General features: G+C 41.9%; 1 protein-coding gene, 1 long non-coding RNA gene and 1 other non-coding gene across 4 annotated transcripts in view; 2 read left to right on the top strand and 1 right to left on the bottom strand.

The window, feature by feature from the left end:
* The window catches only part of LOC144671623 (uncharacterized), a 1108978-nt gene that overhangs the window by 303071 nt on the left and 790524 nt on the right, over window positions 1-15383 (bottom strand). The window lies entirely within an intron of this gene.
* Window positions 1-15383, top strand: part of LOC144691083 (cilia- and flagella-associated protein HOATZ-like) — an 84219-nt gene that overhangs the window by 1535 nt on the left and 67301 nt on the right. For both annotated transcript variants that reach the window (XM_078559152.1, XM_078559144.1), the window contains exons 2-3: window positions 758-796; window positions 10337-10407. In XM_078559152.1, coding sequence (XP_078415278.1) covers window positions 758-796; window positions 10337-10407 — 110 coding nt within the window. The remainder of the gene's footprint in view (window positions 1-757; window positions 797-10336; window positions 10408-15383) is intronic.
* Window positions 6409-6520, top strand: LOC144671857 (U5 spliceosomal RNA). Its single transcript, XR_013574032.1, has one exon. It is a non-coding gene; the product is annotated as a U5 spliceosomal RNA (small nuclear RNA).

Raw genomic sequence — 15383 nt, 5'->3', positions numbered from 1 at the left:
GGGAGGGGGAGGGGGCGATGAGGGAGGGGTGGGGGAGTGATGAAGGGGTTGATGAGGGAGGGAGGGGGGGGCGATGAGGGAGGGAGGCTGGGTGATGAGGGTAGGAGGGAGGGAGGGAGATAATGAGGGAGGGGGGTGATGAGGGAGGGGGTTGATGAGGGTGGGAGGGGGTTGGATGAGGGTGGGAGGGGGGGTTGATGATGAGGGTGAGTTGGGGGGGTGATGAAGAGGGTGGGAGGGAGGGGGTGGTGATGAGGGTGGGAGGGAGGGGTGGTGATGAGGGTGGGAGGGAGGGAGGAGGGTGATGAGGGAGGATGAAGGGAGGGGGGTGATGAGGGAGGTGAGTGATGGGGTAGGGAGGGGGTGGTGATGAGGGTGGGAGGGAGGGAGGGGCGTGATGAGGGTGGAGGGAGTGAGGGGGTGATGAGGGAGGGATGGAGGGAGGGAGGGTGGTGGTGAGGGGAGGGGAGTGGTGATGAGGGTGGGAGGGAGGGGGTGATGAGGGAGGGATGGAGGGAGGGGGGTGATGAGGGACGGATGGGGTGGTGATGAGGGTGGGAGGGAGGGGGTGATGATGAGTGTGGGAGGGAGTGGGGGTGATGAGGGTGGTGATGAGGGTGGGAGGGAGGTGGGTGATGAGGGTGAGTGGGAGGGAGGGAGGAGGGGTGGGTGATGAGGGGGGGAATGAGGTCCTGGGTCTGGGGTCTCCGAGTCGGGAATCTCTCTCTAAGCCGCTGTTTTCTATTCTGTTTTCCAGTCCAGTGTTGTCACTGTCAGCCGACCCAGGAAGATCTCAGTAAGTAACTGTTCCAGAATTGATCACACCACCTAAATATTAAACATTCTCCAGTGTCTCCATGGTCCCTCAAATCTTTAATAAAATAATTTTATCACCATTAGGCAGAATTGTGCAGTTTTAGTTGCATCAGCAGCCACTCTGCTGCCTGTGTTTTATATTTGCCCTGAACCATCACTGACTGAGTCATCAATATAAAGAGATAATTTACAGTGTGTAAAGATAAGGAGAGTCAAGATAGGATAGTAGGTTCCCTGTTGAAATTACAAAAAATAAAGAATGTCACTTCCTCAATGTGACAAGCAGATGTATAGAATGATCCAACCTGTCTTATAGAAATACAGCAGTCAGTCAGCATTTGACTGAACAGATAGTGGCAAATGGTTTGGCAAACGGAGGACACAGATTTAAGGTAATTAGCAAAAGAATTAGCAATAGCAAGTTGTGATTTGGAATACACTCTGAGAGAGTGGTGGAAGCAGATTCAATAGCAACTTTCAAAGAGGAATTGGATAAATTCTTGAAGGGGAAAATAGTTATAGGGTTATGGGGAAGAGCAGAGGAATGGGATTAATTGGTTAACTCTTTCAAAGAGTCAGCAGAGGCACGATTACCACATAACCACTTTGTTTCTATCATTCTGTATTTCATATCATATTCTCCTTCAGAACACTATGTAAACGCTGCACCTCAGACAAGCTCCACAAATCTGTGCATTTGAAATGTATACAATCTCGACACTATTGTATTCCTTTAATGAAACCTAACTTTTCTACTAAGAAGATTAAAGAAGTGTTATTAGCATCAGGGGGTAGGAATTTGGAAGACAAAAAGCTAATTGTGTTAAAATTGCATCGGCAGTTTTCCCACCCTTCTTCACAAAGATTAAAAATTTTGCTAAGGGATCGAATGTATAGAGGAGATAAGCGATAGATGTGATATATGTAAGAAATACAGAAGGACACCATTGCGGCCGATAGTGAGTCTACCCTTAGCGAGAGATTTCAATGAAGTTGTGGGAGAAAGAAAATAACATTTTTTTACATTTCGTAGATTTGGTCATAAGGTTTAGCCAGTTGATAATCATACGCAGTAAAGAAAAGAAAACAATTGTGGATCAGATGATGGAAAAGTGGATAGGGACTGGATTGGGACCAGCGGCAAAACCCTCACTGATAATGGAGGGGAACTTATCAAAGATGAGTCTCGGGATATGTGCGAAAACATGAATATAATCGTTATGAATGCAGCACCAGAAAGCCCCTTTAGTGACGGAGTGTGTGAAAGGAATCAGATGAGATGCTTCAGAAAATATTGGCAGATAGGCCAAACTGTAAATTAACATCAGCTCTAGCATGGGCTGTCCATGCCAAGAATTCACTGCAGGTGGTTTGGGGCTACAGTCCATATCAGTTGGTTTTTGGTAGAAACCCAAAAAATTCCTTCAGTCCTGAGTGATCATCCCTAGCTTGGGAGGGAACTAGGACTAGCTCTACATTTTCTGAGCATTTAAATGCAGTACACATGAGTAGAACAGCGTTCCTTAAAGCCAAAGTTTCAGAAAGAATTCGGCGAGCTCTAAGACACAATGTACAACCATCGGAAACTATTTTCAATCAGGGAGACTTGGTATACTATAAAAGAGAAGAACTTAACGAGTGGAAAGGCCCATGAAAGGTTATAGGTAAAGATGGTAAAAGAGTCATTTTAAAACATGGGAACCAGACTATTCTGGTACAGTCATCAAGGTTAGTTGGCACAAACTACAAATTTGCAGGTTTGGAAACTGTTGTAGGAAGGGACGAGGAACCATGTACTTCTCATACCTGTATGTTGCATGATTGTGAGGACCAGGTAGCTGAAGTTGACGGGGTATCTGAAGATGAAGACAGTAATTTGGATGAACAAGATGAGGTGATTTTTCCCAGAGGACAATTGCCGAAAGCTGGCACTAAAGTTATGTGCTTGCCAGAAGGAGCCAGTCAATGGTGGGATGCGACGATTGTAGGTAGAGCAGGGAAGGCCACTGGAAAATATAAAAACTGGTTAAATATACAAGATAAAGGACAGGAGGTTAGGCCTATGGACCGGGAACACGGGGTAGGATTTATCAGTTGGTGTGTGGCGGTGGGCCCAATGACGAGTGATGTCATCAGTCGTGCTTCCCGACTTCAGCATTCAGTCCCACGATGTTTCGCTCGGCAGGCGTGCGCCAGAGTCAGCTGCGCGCCCGCCAACATGTAAACGGCCTGTTAAGGCTATTAAGAAAGTAATTAATGTAATTGTTAACGCTACCCATCCAACCTTAAGGCTGGCGGGCAGGCAAAAAGTTCCAAGCAGCCTTCACATTTTTTAGGAAGCCTCATCCAAAACGGGATTAGGTTTCTTAAAGCTTTTATTAAATAAATAAATAAAAATTCCTAGATATAAAAACATGTCCCATCTCATGTGACTGTGTCACATGAGGGGACATGTTTAAATAAATATTTGAACTGTTTATTTAATTATTTAAACATCGATTCAGTCTCCCCGAGGCAGCTCCCTGTCTCAAGGAGATTGAAGCGCTCTTTTGCACGCATGCGCGAAAGAGACTGGCCCTGACTCTCCCTCCTCCCCCCCGCCCGCACAGGTAGCGGAGTGCCATGGCTCGTGTATTATGCTGTTGGCCTTAATTGGCCCACCTAAGTAAAATGGCGGCATGGAGCCGAACGTGGGTGGCGATTGACTCTGCAACCGCTCCCGCTGAGCCCGCCTGCTGCCTGAAAAATTCAGGCCATGAAGTACAAAAAATGAAAGGCATGGAAACGCAGTAACAGTTCAGACTGTGGGTCTGGGAGTGGAGATGCCTCTAGGAAGAGATCGTGAACTGTTGAAAGAACATCTATAAATGGGAGCGGGAGATCAAACAGTAACAGTCCAGAGCGTGATAGAAGGCAGAATAGAGGGTATGGCTTAACAAGGTCAAGGAATATGGCTCAGACTATTAACGCTACAAGGAGCAGTATCCCATGTGATCAAGAAGTCTTAGTAGCTTCAAACAAATTAGATGATAAATTAATAGAGGATGCCAAGCAGCAAGAACCAAATAGTTGGAAAGAATTTGGGGTATACACAGAGCCAGATAGGGGATAACCAGCTCTATCTCATAGATAGACATGCGCGGAAAAGGTGCTTCTGATGGGACTTATAAAGCTAAAGCCAGGCTAGTTGCACGAGGGTTTGAAGAAAAATTGGGTGACCGGAATATAGGAGTAGATTCACCTATGGCAGGAAAAGTTATGCTGAAGCTCTTTTAGGCTCTATTAACTACAAATGCTTGGGACTGTTATTCCGTTGATATTAAAACTGCCTTTTTGCAGGGACATCAACTTCAAAGGAAAGTTTTTCTCTTCACCAAAAGAGGCACCAAACACAGAAGGGACTCTCTGGAAGCTAAATAAATGCGTATAGGGTTTAAATATCGCCTCCAGAGTTTGGTATTTCTCAGTGCTGTCGGTTTTGTTAAAGTTGGAAGCAGACCTGGCAATGTTTTATTGGCACCATGGAGGGAAACTTGCAGGCACCTTTATGATGTATGTAGATAATTTTTTGTGGGGTGGTAGTAGCGAATTTGAAGCAGTTGTCATTAATGGGCTCAGAATGGAGTTTAAAATTGGAAGTCAGGCTTTTGGTGCTTTTAAGTACATTGAATTGGGAATCAGGCAGAGCGGATCACATGTCCTTTTACATAAGCAATCCTACTTGGAGAATATCAATCCCATTGCAATTAGTCGTGGTAGGGCCTCCCAGGAAGATACAGTGGCTTCTGAAACGGAAAAAGAGGAATTCAGAAGTCCAATCGGGCAACTCAGTTGGTTTGGCAAACAAACCAGGCCGAATGTCAATTTTGACGTTTTGGAATTGAGCACTGAAATGAACGATCCCAAGGTCGAAGAAATCATTCAGGCAAACAAAACACTGACAAAATTAAAAATGGAGTAGTGTGTTTTGAAATTTCCATCTTTGGATGATCTTAGAAAAATGAAACTGATTGTGTTTAGTGATGTGACTTATGCAAATCTGTGTGATGGATATTCGAGTGCAGGAGGATTTATAATATTTCTCATTGGGGAAAAATGCAAATGCTGCCCTTTGGCGTGCGAATCTAAAAAGATACGAAGAATTGTAAAAAGCACATTGGCAGCGGAGACTCTCACCCTTGTTGAGGTGGCAGATGTGGCATTCTTTATATCAAAGATACTGGCAGAAATTTTAAATGGAAAAGGGTATTCAGGAACAATACCTATCAAATGTCTTATAGATAATAAGTCACTTTGGGAAAATGTTCACTCTACAAAGTACAATAATGAGAAGAGATTGCGAATTGACATTGCAAGCTCAAAACAGGTGCTCGAGAATAAGGAGATTGCCAAGATCAAATGGATTGATAGCAGCTACCAATTACCTGACTGCTTCAGCAAAAGAGGAGCAAGCTCTGTTATGACACAACAATTGGTAACGGCTGAGTTGTTTAAATCCCAGAGGGAAACTTGAACAACATGAAATAACCTATATTTTCAATTGGTGTGTTTGAGATGCAGCTCTTAATTCAGGAATAAGACCACTGAGCCTCAAAAGGTTTTTTATATAAAACTAAATTAAACATTTATTAAGTTAACAACAAATTAAACACATACATATGTCTACAAATTACTACCATAATAACTTTTAAACCCCCGAATTAATCACTCCCAGCTAAACCTTCACCAAGGCAACAATAACCAATAGACTTTAAACAGACACCAGGCAAAGCACATTTGACCTCAAATTCAAAATTAGGTTCCTTGCAATTTGTTTCCTTTGCAGACAGTTATAGGCTTACAGGCTGGTTAGATTTTAAATGCCTCTGACTTACACAAACTCCTTTCTGTTTATACCTAGCTCCCCCTTTGAATATAAATTTTCTATCGTATTACTAGGTTTTTAATTTTACCTCTCCTAACAATAATCCTTTCATTCCATCAATTTTATTAATAATATAAGCACATTGCTTGGCATCTCCCACCTAGGTGCAAGATTTTACCTATTCTTTTGAATGGTTTATTCAACAAATGCAAATTTACACTTTACCTTTCAACTTTCTTACATTTATCTAATTAATATCTCAGAACTACTATACATCAAAGCACCCAGACTAGCTGGCTTTCATCCAGTTAAGGCACACATATAGAGAAAACCCCTACTACAAGTCCAATTTCAAAATAATTTCCAATAACATTATAGACATTAATATCTCTTCATGACAAGCTCCAAGAAGTTATTAGAGATCCTCAAAGAGGGATATCTTTTTCTTTAAGAAAATAATACTCCGTTTGTGTGGACATATCTATATATGTGCTCTTTTTTTTTAAGGAGGGGAATAAGGTGAATTTATTGAATGAAAAATATATATTGATTTTTTTTGTGATTATATAAACTTTAGGATTACTTTCTTAAGAAGAGGGGAATCTTTTGGGGAAGGAAACAGTTAAAGGAGTTCAATTGCTAATTATTAGTTAACCTAAGTACCCATTTGGTTGTATAAAAGGGATAACAGGTGAGACTAGTTCTGTCTGTAAAGAGTTTTATGGACTAAACTCTGGTTTCTCTTCAGATCATACAAATCTTTCGCCTTTTACTAAAGATTTCCATGGAGAGGAGCACTCAGAGTTTGTTAATTTTTTGTGGCCCTGCTTTAGTGAGGCTGGAAAAAAATTTTTAAACTCTATCCGAAGGAGTCAGTCTTGGTCTTATTGTCTAACAGCTATTGGAGCTTAACATTGCAGGCCTACAGGGTCCAGTACAGTGATTGCTGGTCCTACCCATTGGAGAGTGCATAGAGGGTGCATTTCTCCTTTGTGGCAAAGTGCAGCCCTTCCCACTTGGGGCAAGTTGCAGTTACAATGACTGACATTCTGCTCCTGCCTGGAATTTGAGAAATAATAAATAGTTGTGCATTTTCCATCAGCATAAACGGCCTGACACCAGCCTCCTCCCAAACGCACCCACCCACACTCTACCAAAGCCAAGTAACCAACTAACCATGACAACATGTCTACTAGGATACCAGCATCTCCTTTGTTCCTACCCCGACAACTCTATCCTTAAAGCTAAACCCAAGTAAGTTGCCTCACTTGCTCGATGCATGCATAATCCAGCTAAGAGATGGTGGTGTAGTGGTCATGTCACTAGTAATCCAGAGGCCTAGGTTAATGTTCTGGGGACATGAGTTCAAATCGGTGGAATTTAAATTCAAATAATAAATCTGGAATTGAAAGCTAGTCTCAGTAATGGTGACCATGCCAGCTATTATTGATTGTCGCACAAACCCATCTGGTTCAATAATGCTCCTTTAGGGAAGGAAACCTGCCTTCCTACCTGCTGTGGCCTACATGTGACTCCAGACCCACGGCAATGTGGTTGACTTTTAACTGCCCTCTGAACTGGCTGGCCAAGCCACTCAATTCAAGAGCAATTAGGGATGGGCAACAAATGGTGGCCTAGCCAGCGATGCCCACATCCCATTAAAGATTAAACTAAAAAAGATCCTGAATGAATCGATGCACAGCTCCCAGAAGCACCATGTAATCAATAAGTGGAATAGTTTCAAAAATCTTTGTGAATAAACTTTGAAAATCCTTTGGGAATCTATTTGAGCTGACTGGGTGCTAAGTTATGAATCATTCAATTCCAGGAAGTCTGCAGTAAATTCAGGTTTTATCAGTGCTTCTTTGAATCAGTGACAAGGTGATAAGCAAAGACCATCCTCAGAATTCCCTGCCCAACATCCCTAACAAGCACCCGACCTCTGCACCATCTGCAGCTGAAACCCTCATCTGTGCTTCTGTTAATACTGAACCCAACCATTCCTGTATTATCCTGGTTATCTTCCCATCTTCACCCTCCATACGACTGAGCTCACCCAAAACGCTTTGCCTGCATCCTAACTCTCAAAGTCCTGTTCTCTCATCATATCTACACTCACTGATCTACATTGATTCCTGGCCCAGCATTATCTCAATTTAAAAATGTTCATCCTCATGTTCAAATTTCTTCTTGTTATTGCCCCTGCCAATCTCTGTAACCTCCTCCAAGAGCTATGTGTTCCTCTTGGTATCCCCTCACTTCCTATGTCCCACCATTGGTGGCCGTACCTTCAGCTGTCTAGCCCCTAAACTCTGGAATCTCCTCCCTAAAACTAAAACTCTCCTCAAAAACTACTTCTTTGACCAAACTTTTAGTCACTTAATATCTCCTGCTTTGGTTCAGTGATTTTTTTTGGTCTGATTACACTACTGTGGTGCACCTTGAGGCATTTTGTTATGTTAAATGTGTGGTATAAATGCAAGTTGTGGCTGCACAGATCCCCATCGATGTGATTCAGATCAGGAACTCAGTGTGTGGCAGAATGTAAATACAAACTCCTGTGTTAACATTATGTATTGTGTGTTTGTGCACCAATACACTGGTCAAGCTTGTTGCAATGTCAGCTTGAATCAGTTGGTGGCACTGCTGTCTCTGAATGTGGAGGTTGTGGATTCAAGCCTCAATCTAGGACATGAGATTAGGTGGATTGAAGTTTCAAAACTGCTGTATGAAGAAAGACTTGTATCTATATAGCACCTTTCATGATCCTGGAAATCCGCAAAGTGCTTTCCAGCCAATGAAGTCCTTTTGAAATGTAGCCTCTGTTGTAATTTAGGAAGCATGGCAGCCAATTTGCACTCAGCGATCCCACACACAGCAAAGTGATCATGACCAGATAATCTGTTTTTTATGATGTTGATTGGCCAGGACAATGGGTTAACTCCTTTGCTCTTCTTCATAATACTGCCATGGGATCTTTTACCCTACCCGAGTAGGCAGAAGGGGCCTTGGTTTAATGTCTCATCTGAAAGATAGCACCTATTACAGTGGAGCACTCTCAGTACTGCACTGGAATGTTAGACCAGAAATTGTACTCAGGCCCTGAAGTGAAAATTGAACCCATAACCCTCTGAGTCAGAATCAGATTGCAACCCATGGAGGTTCAGCTGGCATACTTTATTGTAGGGGGTTGGTTAGTCAGTTGGCTGGATGGCTGGTATGTGATGTAGAATGATGCCAACAGTGTGGGTTCAATTCCCATACCAACTGAGGTCATCCATGAAAGTCCTGCCTTCTCAGCCTCGCCCCCTCCCCTGAGGTGTGGTGACTCTCAGTTAAAATTCACCATGAGGTGTCTCTCTCTCTCTAATAAGCGAGCAGTCTCTGGGACTATGGTAACTCTTACTTTTTATCACTGCATTGTTAATGGAGCTGTTCTTGTAAGATGTTAATCCAGAGCCCTGTCTACATGTTCTGATGTTTCAGCTGGCATTGTTTGAAGAAGTGAAGGGAGCTCTTCTGGTATCTCAGTTCTGGTGTCCTGGGCACCTCAGTTAATGCCACCAAGAGCAATTAGGTATGGGCAATAAACGCTGGCCTAGCCAGTGACGCCCATGTCCTGTGAAAGAATATTGTCATGATTCACTGGGGACAGTGCGCTGTAATATCAGCCCCACTGTTCCCTGAGCTGCGACAAACGTGAAAAGTTTAACCAAACCACCAGATTGCCCTAATTCTACCGAACTGTTTAATTTAGGTTAACAGAATACGAGCACCAGGTTTGTAAACTTAATAAGTAAATAACTGTTTATTAAACAGACTGTCGTTAACCAGTGGCAAAAGAAAGAAATATGAACTACTAATTTGTAACTCTATAACTTAAACTCTACCCCTTCTTAAATCCCTATACACACACATACAAGACACATTAGACACACAAAAACATGGATTTTAAGGGTGGGATAAAACAGTTCAACAGCACCAATTCCAGAGTACAGGATTCGATGGGTTGATTTTGATCGATGTCTTCCAAATTCCTTTCAGCTCTTCTTGATGACACACGGTGGTCTTCTAGCACTTTCAGTATTTAGTTCATTGGCTGAGCACTTGCCTTTCAATGTCTCTAACAGTGATTTTCCCCTTTGCCTCTTGACAGGGGTTTTCAGAGAGAGAGAGCAGGTTATGGAGTTATGAGGAGAAAAAGCCAGCTAGCTATTATTATGGAATTACTGGAAACTTACACACACAGGAGAGAGAGGTTTTGGGTCTTTTTCCTTTCAGGTTAGGAGCACCATCCTATCTTTCATGGCACACTCTGTTCCAGGACTGCAACATTGTATATACCTCTCATCCTGTTCCAGTGGACATGTCTTTCAAACTGCAACCATTGCAATTCTAATCCACAGTCCAACAGAAAATAAAAAGATATGTTCTTTACAACAGTCCAACAGAAACAAAATATATGTTCCTTACAATATAGAAATAAAAACGTTAACTAATTATTCATCTCTATACAGTGGGATCTTGCTGTGTGCAAAATAATTGCCCCATTTTTATTACTGCAATCCAAAGTAGTTCGTTATGTACAGTGCTTTGAAATGTTTGAGAGATAATGATAATGGAGATCTTTTCAACTGTTTTTTTTCCTCAATTCAGAATCTAAACAATTTCTGATTGAAACTCATATGCAGCTGAAAGCAGATGAAAAGGCAAGGTTATTGGAGAAGGTGAGTGTGTGAGATACAACGGTAGCATTTTGTGGTGAGCTTGCTGACTGTATCCCTTGCAGATGTTACGGCGATAATTGGTAAATTGCTGCACTGACGCAGTGTGTCACAAGAAGCTAGGCACGTGGATTGGGCCCACAGTTCTTTATACTCTGAGATTCCAATACTCGCCTAGCTGGCCTCCAATTTTCCATCGTCCAAAAACTTGTGCTCATCCAGAATTCTGCTGCGCTTATTCCAACTTGCACTGAGTCCTGTTCACCCATCACCCCATGTGTTTGCTGACCAAAATTGTCTCCCATTTGGCAACAATTTTAAAATTCTCATTCTTGTCTTCAAATCCCTCGTGGCCTCACCTCTCTCTATTCCTGCTAAATTCTCCAGCCCTACTCCACTGCCAGATCTTGGAGATCTTTGAGCAAGCTTTTAATTACGCATCTCAATATCTCCTTTTTTGGTTTTGTGTCAATCTTTATCTGATTACGCTCCTATGAAGCCCCTCGGGATGTTTTACTACATTAAAAATGCAGTATAAAAGCAAGTTGATGCTGATCCTAATCCTTGCCTGCGCTGGCAGGTGGTGATACAAAGCAGAGGCCAATGTCCTTATTATGTTGTCACAATAAGGGAATGCTCTTTTCAGTTTGGGTTCAGGCAATTGTTGACATACAATACTGAGAGTTTTACTGTGTATCTGTGCTTTAAACCGTTCTGAAAATAATTTTGACTGTAGGTGTTCGAAATATGAAAATATTCCTCAGCACTTACACAGCTCACCTTGATCAGAAAATCCACTTGGGCAAGGAGTGCAAAGAGGAAGAGAATTCCAAAGCATGCAGCTTTTGGTCTGGATTTTCCAGCCCCGCCTGCCGCTGGGATCTTCTGGTCCTGACGAAAGTCGATGGAGCCTGCCGCATCCCCTGCAGCGGAATCCCCACAGCAGGGCCGGAAAATCCCGGCCATTATCAAGCTTCCCTTTTTGTCATAGTCATAGAGTTATACAGCACAGAAACAGACACTTCTGCCCACCGTGTACCTGCCAGCCATCAAACACCCATCTATTCTAATCCCATTTTCCAGCAGTTGGCCCTTAGCCCTGTATGCCATGGCGTTTCAAGTGTTCATCTAAATACTTCGTAATTGTTGATGTGGCCCTTTCACTGTAGAGGGTAATGTTTCTGTTGGCTACTAGGTCTAGACAGTAATTCCCACACAGACGTTAAACCTAGTGGCCTTGTCTCTAAGTGAAGGCTCATTAGCCATCCCTTGTATTGACACTGCACTGAAATGTTTATCAGTCACATTGTATGGAGCTGTTCCTCTGAAACCACCTCCTTTTTCAATTCTTCACTGTGAAAATAAAAAGGAGTAATGGAGATTTTTCCTGATTTTATTTTCTCAACTCCCCATTATTATTATCCATGTTTGTCCATTAATTATTATCTCTTAACCTAACCATTTAATTCTTTAATAGTTGCCCAGTATGTTCCGAACATGTGAACAAAGATGGATATGAAAAAATATGGTCTTTCCAGCCTGTCGCACACAATTCTGATAACTTGTGTATCACAATATATATTGTGCACCCCGCCCAAAAACTATATGATCTCTTAGAAGAGATAGAAAAAATACGTTAAAATAAAAAGGCCATTTGAAATAAACAAATCAGGGAAATTCCTCTCTGACCCCCAGCCACACACCCCCACCCAGTGATCAAAACTAATCCAGGAGATCACTCTGCCTCTGAATTCCCTATCTAACTTTTGTAAATGATGATGTCCAGATCCAGATCCGGCTCTCGCGTGAAAGATTTTGACAAACCCAGGTCTGTCACACAACTGGCAGCCTTTTCCAACCTTTTCCAGAGGCCCACTGTTCTCTGGGAAAGGAACCACCTCTGACACCGAGCTAAGACCTGGCCTTGCACAATTTAAAATTGTGATCCCTGGTCTTCACCAACCTATTTAATTGAAACAAACTGTCAACTGGAACAAAATCGATTTCCTTTATCACCTGATCAAGCTATCACAGTACAATGAATTGGTTCCTCTGGTTGCTGTACCTGTGCTATTATATATGCATGCTTTGCAGTAGAAAACAGGGATGGTGGCTGTTGCTGACTTTAAGCTTTGCTGGTGACACAGCAGCTCGGCAAAGCAATTAACATCCTCAATGCAGAAATGAAGTTAGCTATCCTGTATGTGTGTGAATTTGGATCAGTAGGAATAATCTGGTGTTCCCCCACCATCATACTGGGGAGGATTTTGAGATTTTCCATTTAATCTCCAGGCTTTTTAAAATTAATTAAAAAGTATTGGATTTCACTGCTAATCATTAAATGGAAAACTTGAGAGACTTGATTTAACATTTAATTACAGCAGCAAGGAATGAGCTGTTTCTCTGTCCACTTTGTTTGAATACATTACCTTTGAACCCCTCTTCAATTCTGAGTCAGATAAGGTATTTGTTCAATTATATTCAAGTGATGATTCGGGTTCTTGTCATATAGATGCCATTGCATTTGATCTATAATTATTGTATGAATAAAACTGTATCTAGGTTCTGCTACTCTTAAAATGTGACACCACTTTTGTAACTTCACTCTAAAGCATCCAAATTTTTAGGAATAGGAAAACCTTAGTGGCCCTATCTCTTTTTCATGGATAAGCCCTATTTTCGAATGTTAGCTTTGCTCAGTGTTGGCACTTTCACTTGAATCAGAAGGTTGAGAGTCCAAGCACTGCTCCAGCATTTGAGCTCATAATCTAAAATGATAATTGGTGCATAGGGAGTGCTGCATAGTGGTACTGTCTTTTGGAAGAGATGTTAAACTGCAGCCTGGTCTGTATGTTCAGATGGGCATAAAAGATTGGTATATTTGAAGAAGAGCAGGGGAGTTCTTTCCCTGTCCTGGCTAATATTTATCTCTTAATCTACATCACTAAAACACATGTCTGTTTATCTTATTGCTGTTTATGGGACCTTGCTGTTCACATAATAACAGTGACTACATCTCAAACTATTCCATTGGTTGATAAAGTCCTTTGGAATATTGTGTATTTGTGAAAGCTGTCATATTAATACTAGTTCTTTCCTGTTTACCTGCCTGTCAGTCTTCATATGCAAGGCTTTTCATTGGCTGGAGAAAGGTTTACACCCAGTCAAAACCCCTTTTTTAAATTAAGTTACATCATTCCCTAAATGGAGAAGAGTTAAGTTTGTTTTGTAATTTGCAGTTATTATTCTAGATCTTTGAATAACTTTATTGTTGTAATTTAGCTGCTTATTTCAGTGTCACAATGTTTGAGCTGAAAATGAAAGTGGTTAAGCCAACAGGACAAAAAAAAACTTCTGTCAATCTCCAGACAGTGAATGAGTTAAATCTCATTGTTCCCTGGTATTCTCTTGATTGATCTCAGATCATCCAGTTGACTTTACAAAACAAAATATCTCTACTGCAAGTTGCAGCATCTGTAAACTTTAATTTCTTTTGTGGGATTTATCTAATTGATACGTAATTTATTTTGAACAATTCCTCATGACAGTGGGAGAATGAATGAAGGGATGTTTCAGCTCAGCACCACTGTAAGAAAGCCATGAAAAACTAAAATAAAGACTAATGTCTTTCACGACCTTGATGTCTCAAAGTGCTTTACAGCCAATGAAGTACTTTTGAAGTGTAGTCACTGTTTTGATGGATTCCGCTGTCACTTCAATGGATGAGTGTCCAGCATGTAAAAAAAACGGTTTACAATCTAGGTTGATATCTCATGTGATGTGAGGCCACGTCTCGATTTGTATAACCATTTGCAAATACTGCATATGAAGTTAGCATTGGAGGGATGAATGGAGGCATTGGCTTTGCACCATGCTTACTTGTCCTGACCTCCTCAAATATCAAAATCACTTGATGACAGAGACTTCTCCACTTGGGTCTGTCCAAGGTTGTTTTTTTCCCATTTATTAGAATCCAGCTTGCAGTCTCTGAGGTTGGCTTTCCGATTGTCTTTATATCTAAGTTTGGAACATCCTGTGGTGCGGGTTCCCATGCTCAGCTGGCTGTTGTGTACGGTGTACTGCCTTTGGCATGTGGGAATCCTCCATACAAACCACATGACCAACCCAGTGAAGCTGAGTTCCGATGAGTATGCTCTCAATGCCAATATGTAGCACTTTGGGGATTTTGTCCTGCCACCTGATGCAAATAGATCTCAGACAGTGAAGGTGGAATCCTTCTAGTTGTTTTGTGATGCCGGTAGGTTGTCCAAGTATCGTGCTCTTAAAGATACGATGTAACAACCACTGCCTGGTAGACTTTGATCTTTGTTCTGAAACAAACCCCATGGTCTTTCCAAAGTCTCTGAGTGAACCTGCCAGATGCTGAGCTTGCTTTTGCTAGGCAATGGCTGATTTCATCAACCAGTGTAGTGTTATTGGGGCATATACTCACAAGATAGCAAAACATCCGTACTGAACAGAGGGCTGTGTTGTTGATAGTAACTGTGGGGTCTTGGAGTACATGGTCAGGTGTGGGCTCATGTTCCAGTACACACTCAAAATATCTTGACATAGGAGTACACATCCAATTCAGGACAGACGGTTATGGAGTGAACTTTTGTTCGCAGAAGACTGTGCTCTCATAGCGCATACAATAAAACTTGTCAACACACCCTGGCCACATGCTCCAAGTAGTCAATGTAGGAAATATGGGAGCTAATTATTTTTTTATATATTGCTTTGTGGGATGTGGGCTAGGCCAGCATTCATTGCCCTTGTTTAGAGGGCATTTTCTTTAAGAGTCAACCACATTTCTGTGGGTCTGGAGTCACATGTAGGCCAGACCAGGTGAGGACAGCAGATTTCCTTCCCTAAAGGCCATGAGTGAACTAGATGGGCTTTTTAAGACAACAATGGTTTCATGGTCATCATTAGACTTTTAATTCCAGATTTTTATTGAATTCAAATTCCACCATCTG

The sequence above is a fragment of the Cetorhinus maximus genome, chromosome 2 (genome assembly GCF_964194155.1).
Source record: "Cetorhinus maximus chromosome 2, sCetMax3.hap1.1, whole genome shotgun sequence".
NCBI classification, from domain to species: Eukaryota; Metazoa; Chordata; class Chondrichthyes; order Lamniformes; family Cetorhinidae; genus Cetorhinus; species Cetorhinus maximus.
This window is presented reverse-complemented; position numbering and strand designations above follow the sequence as displayed.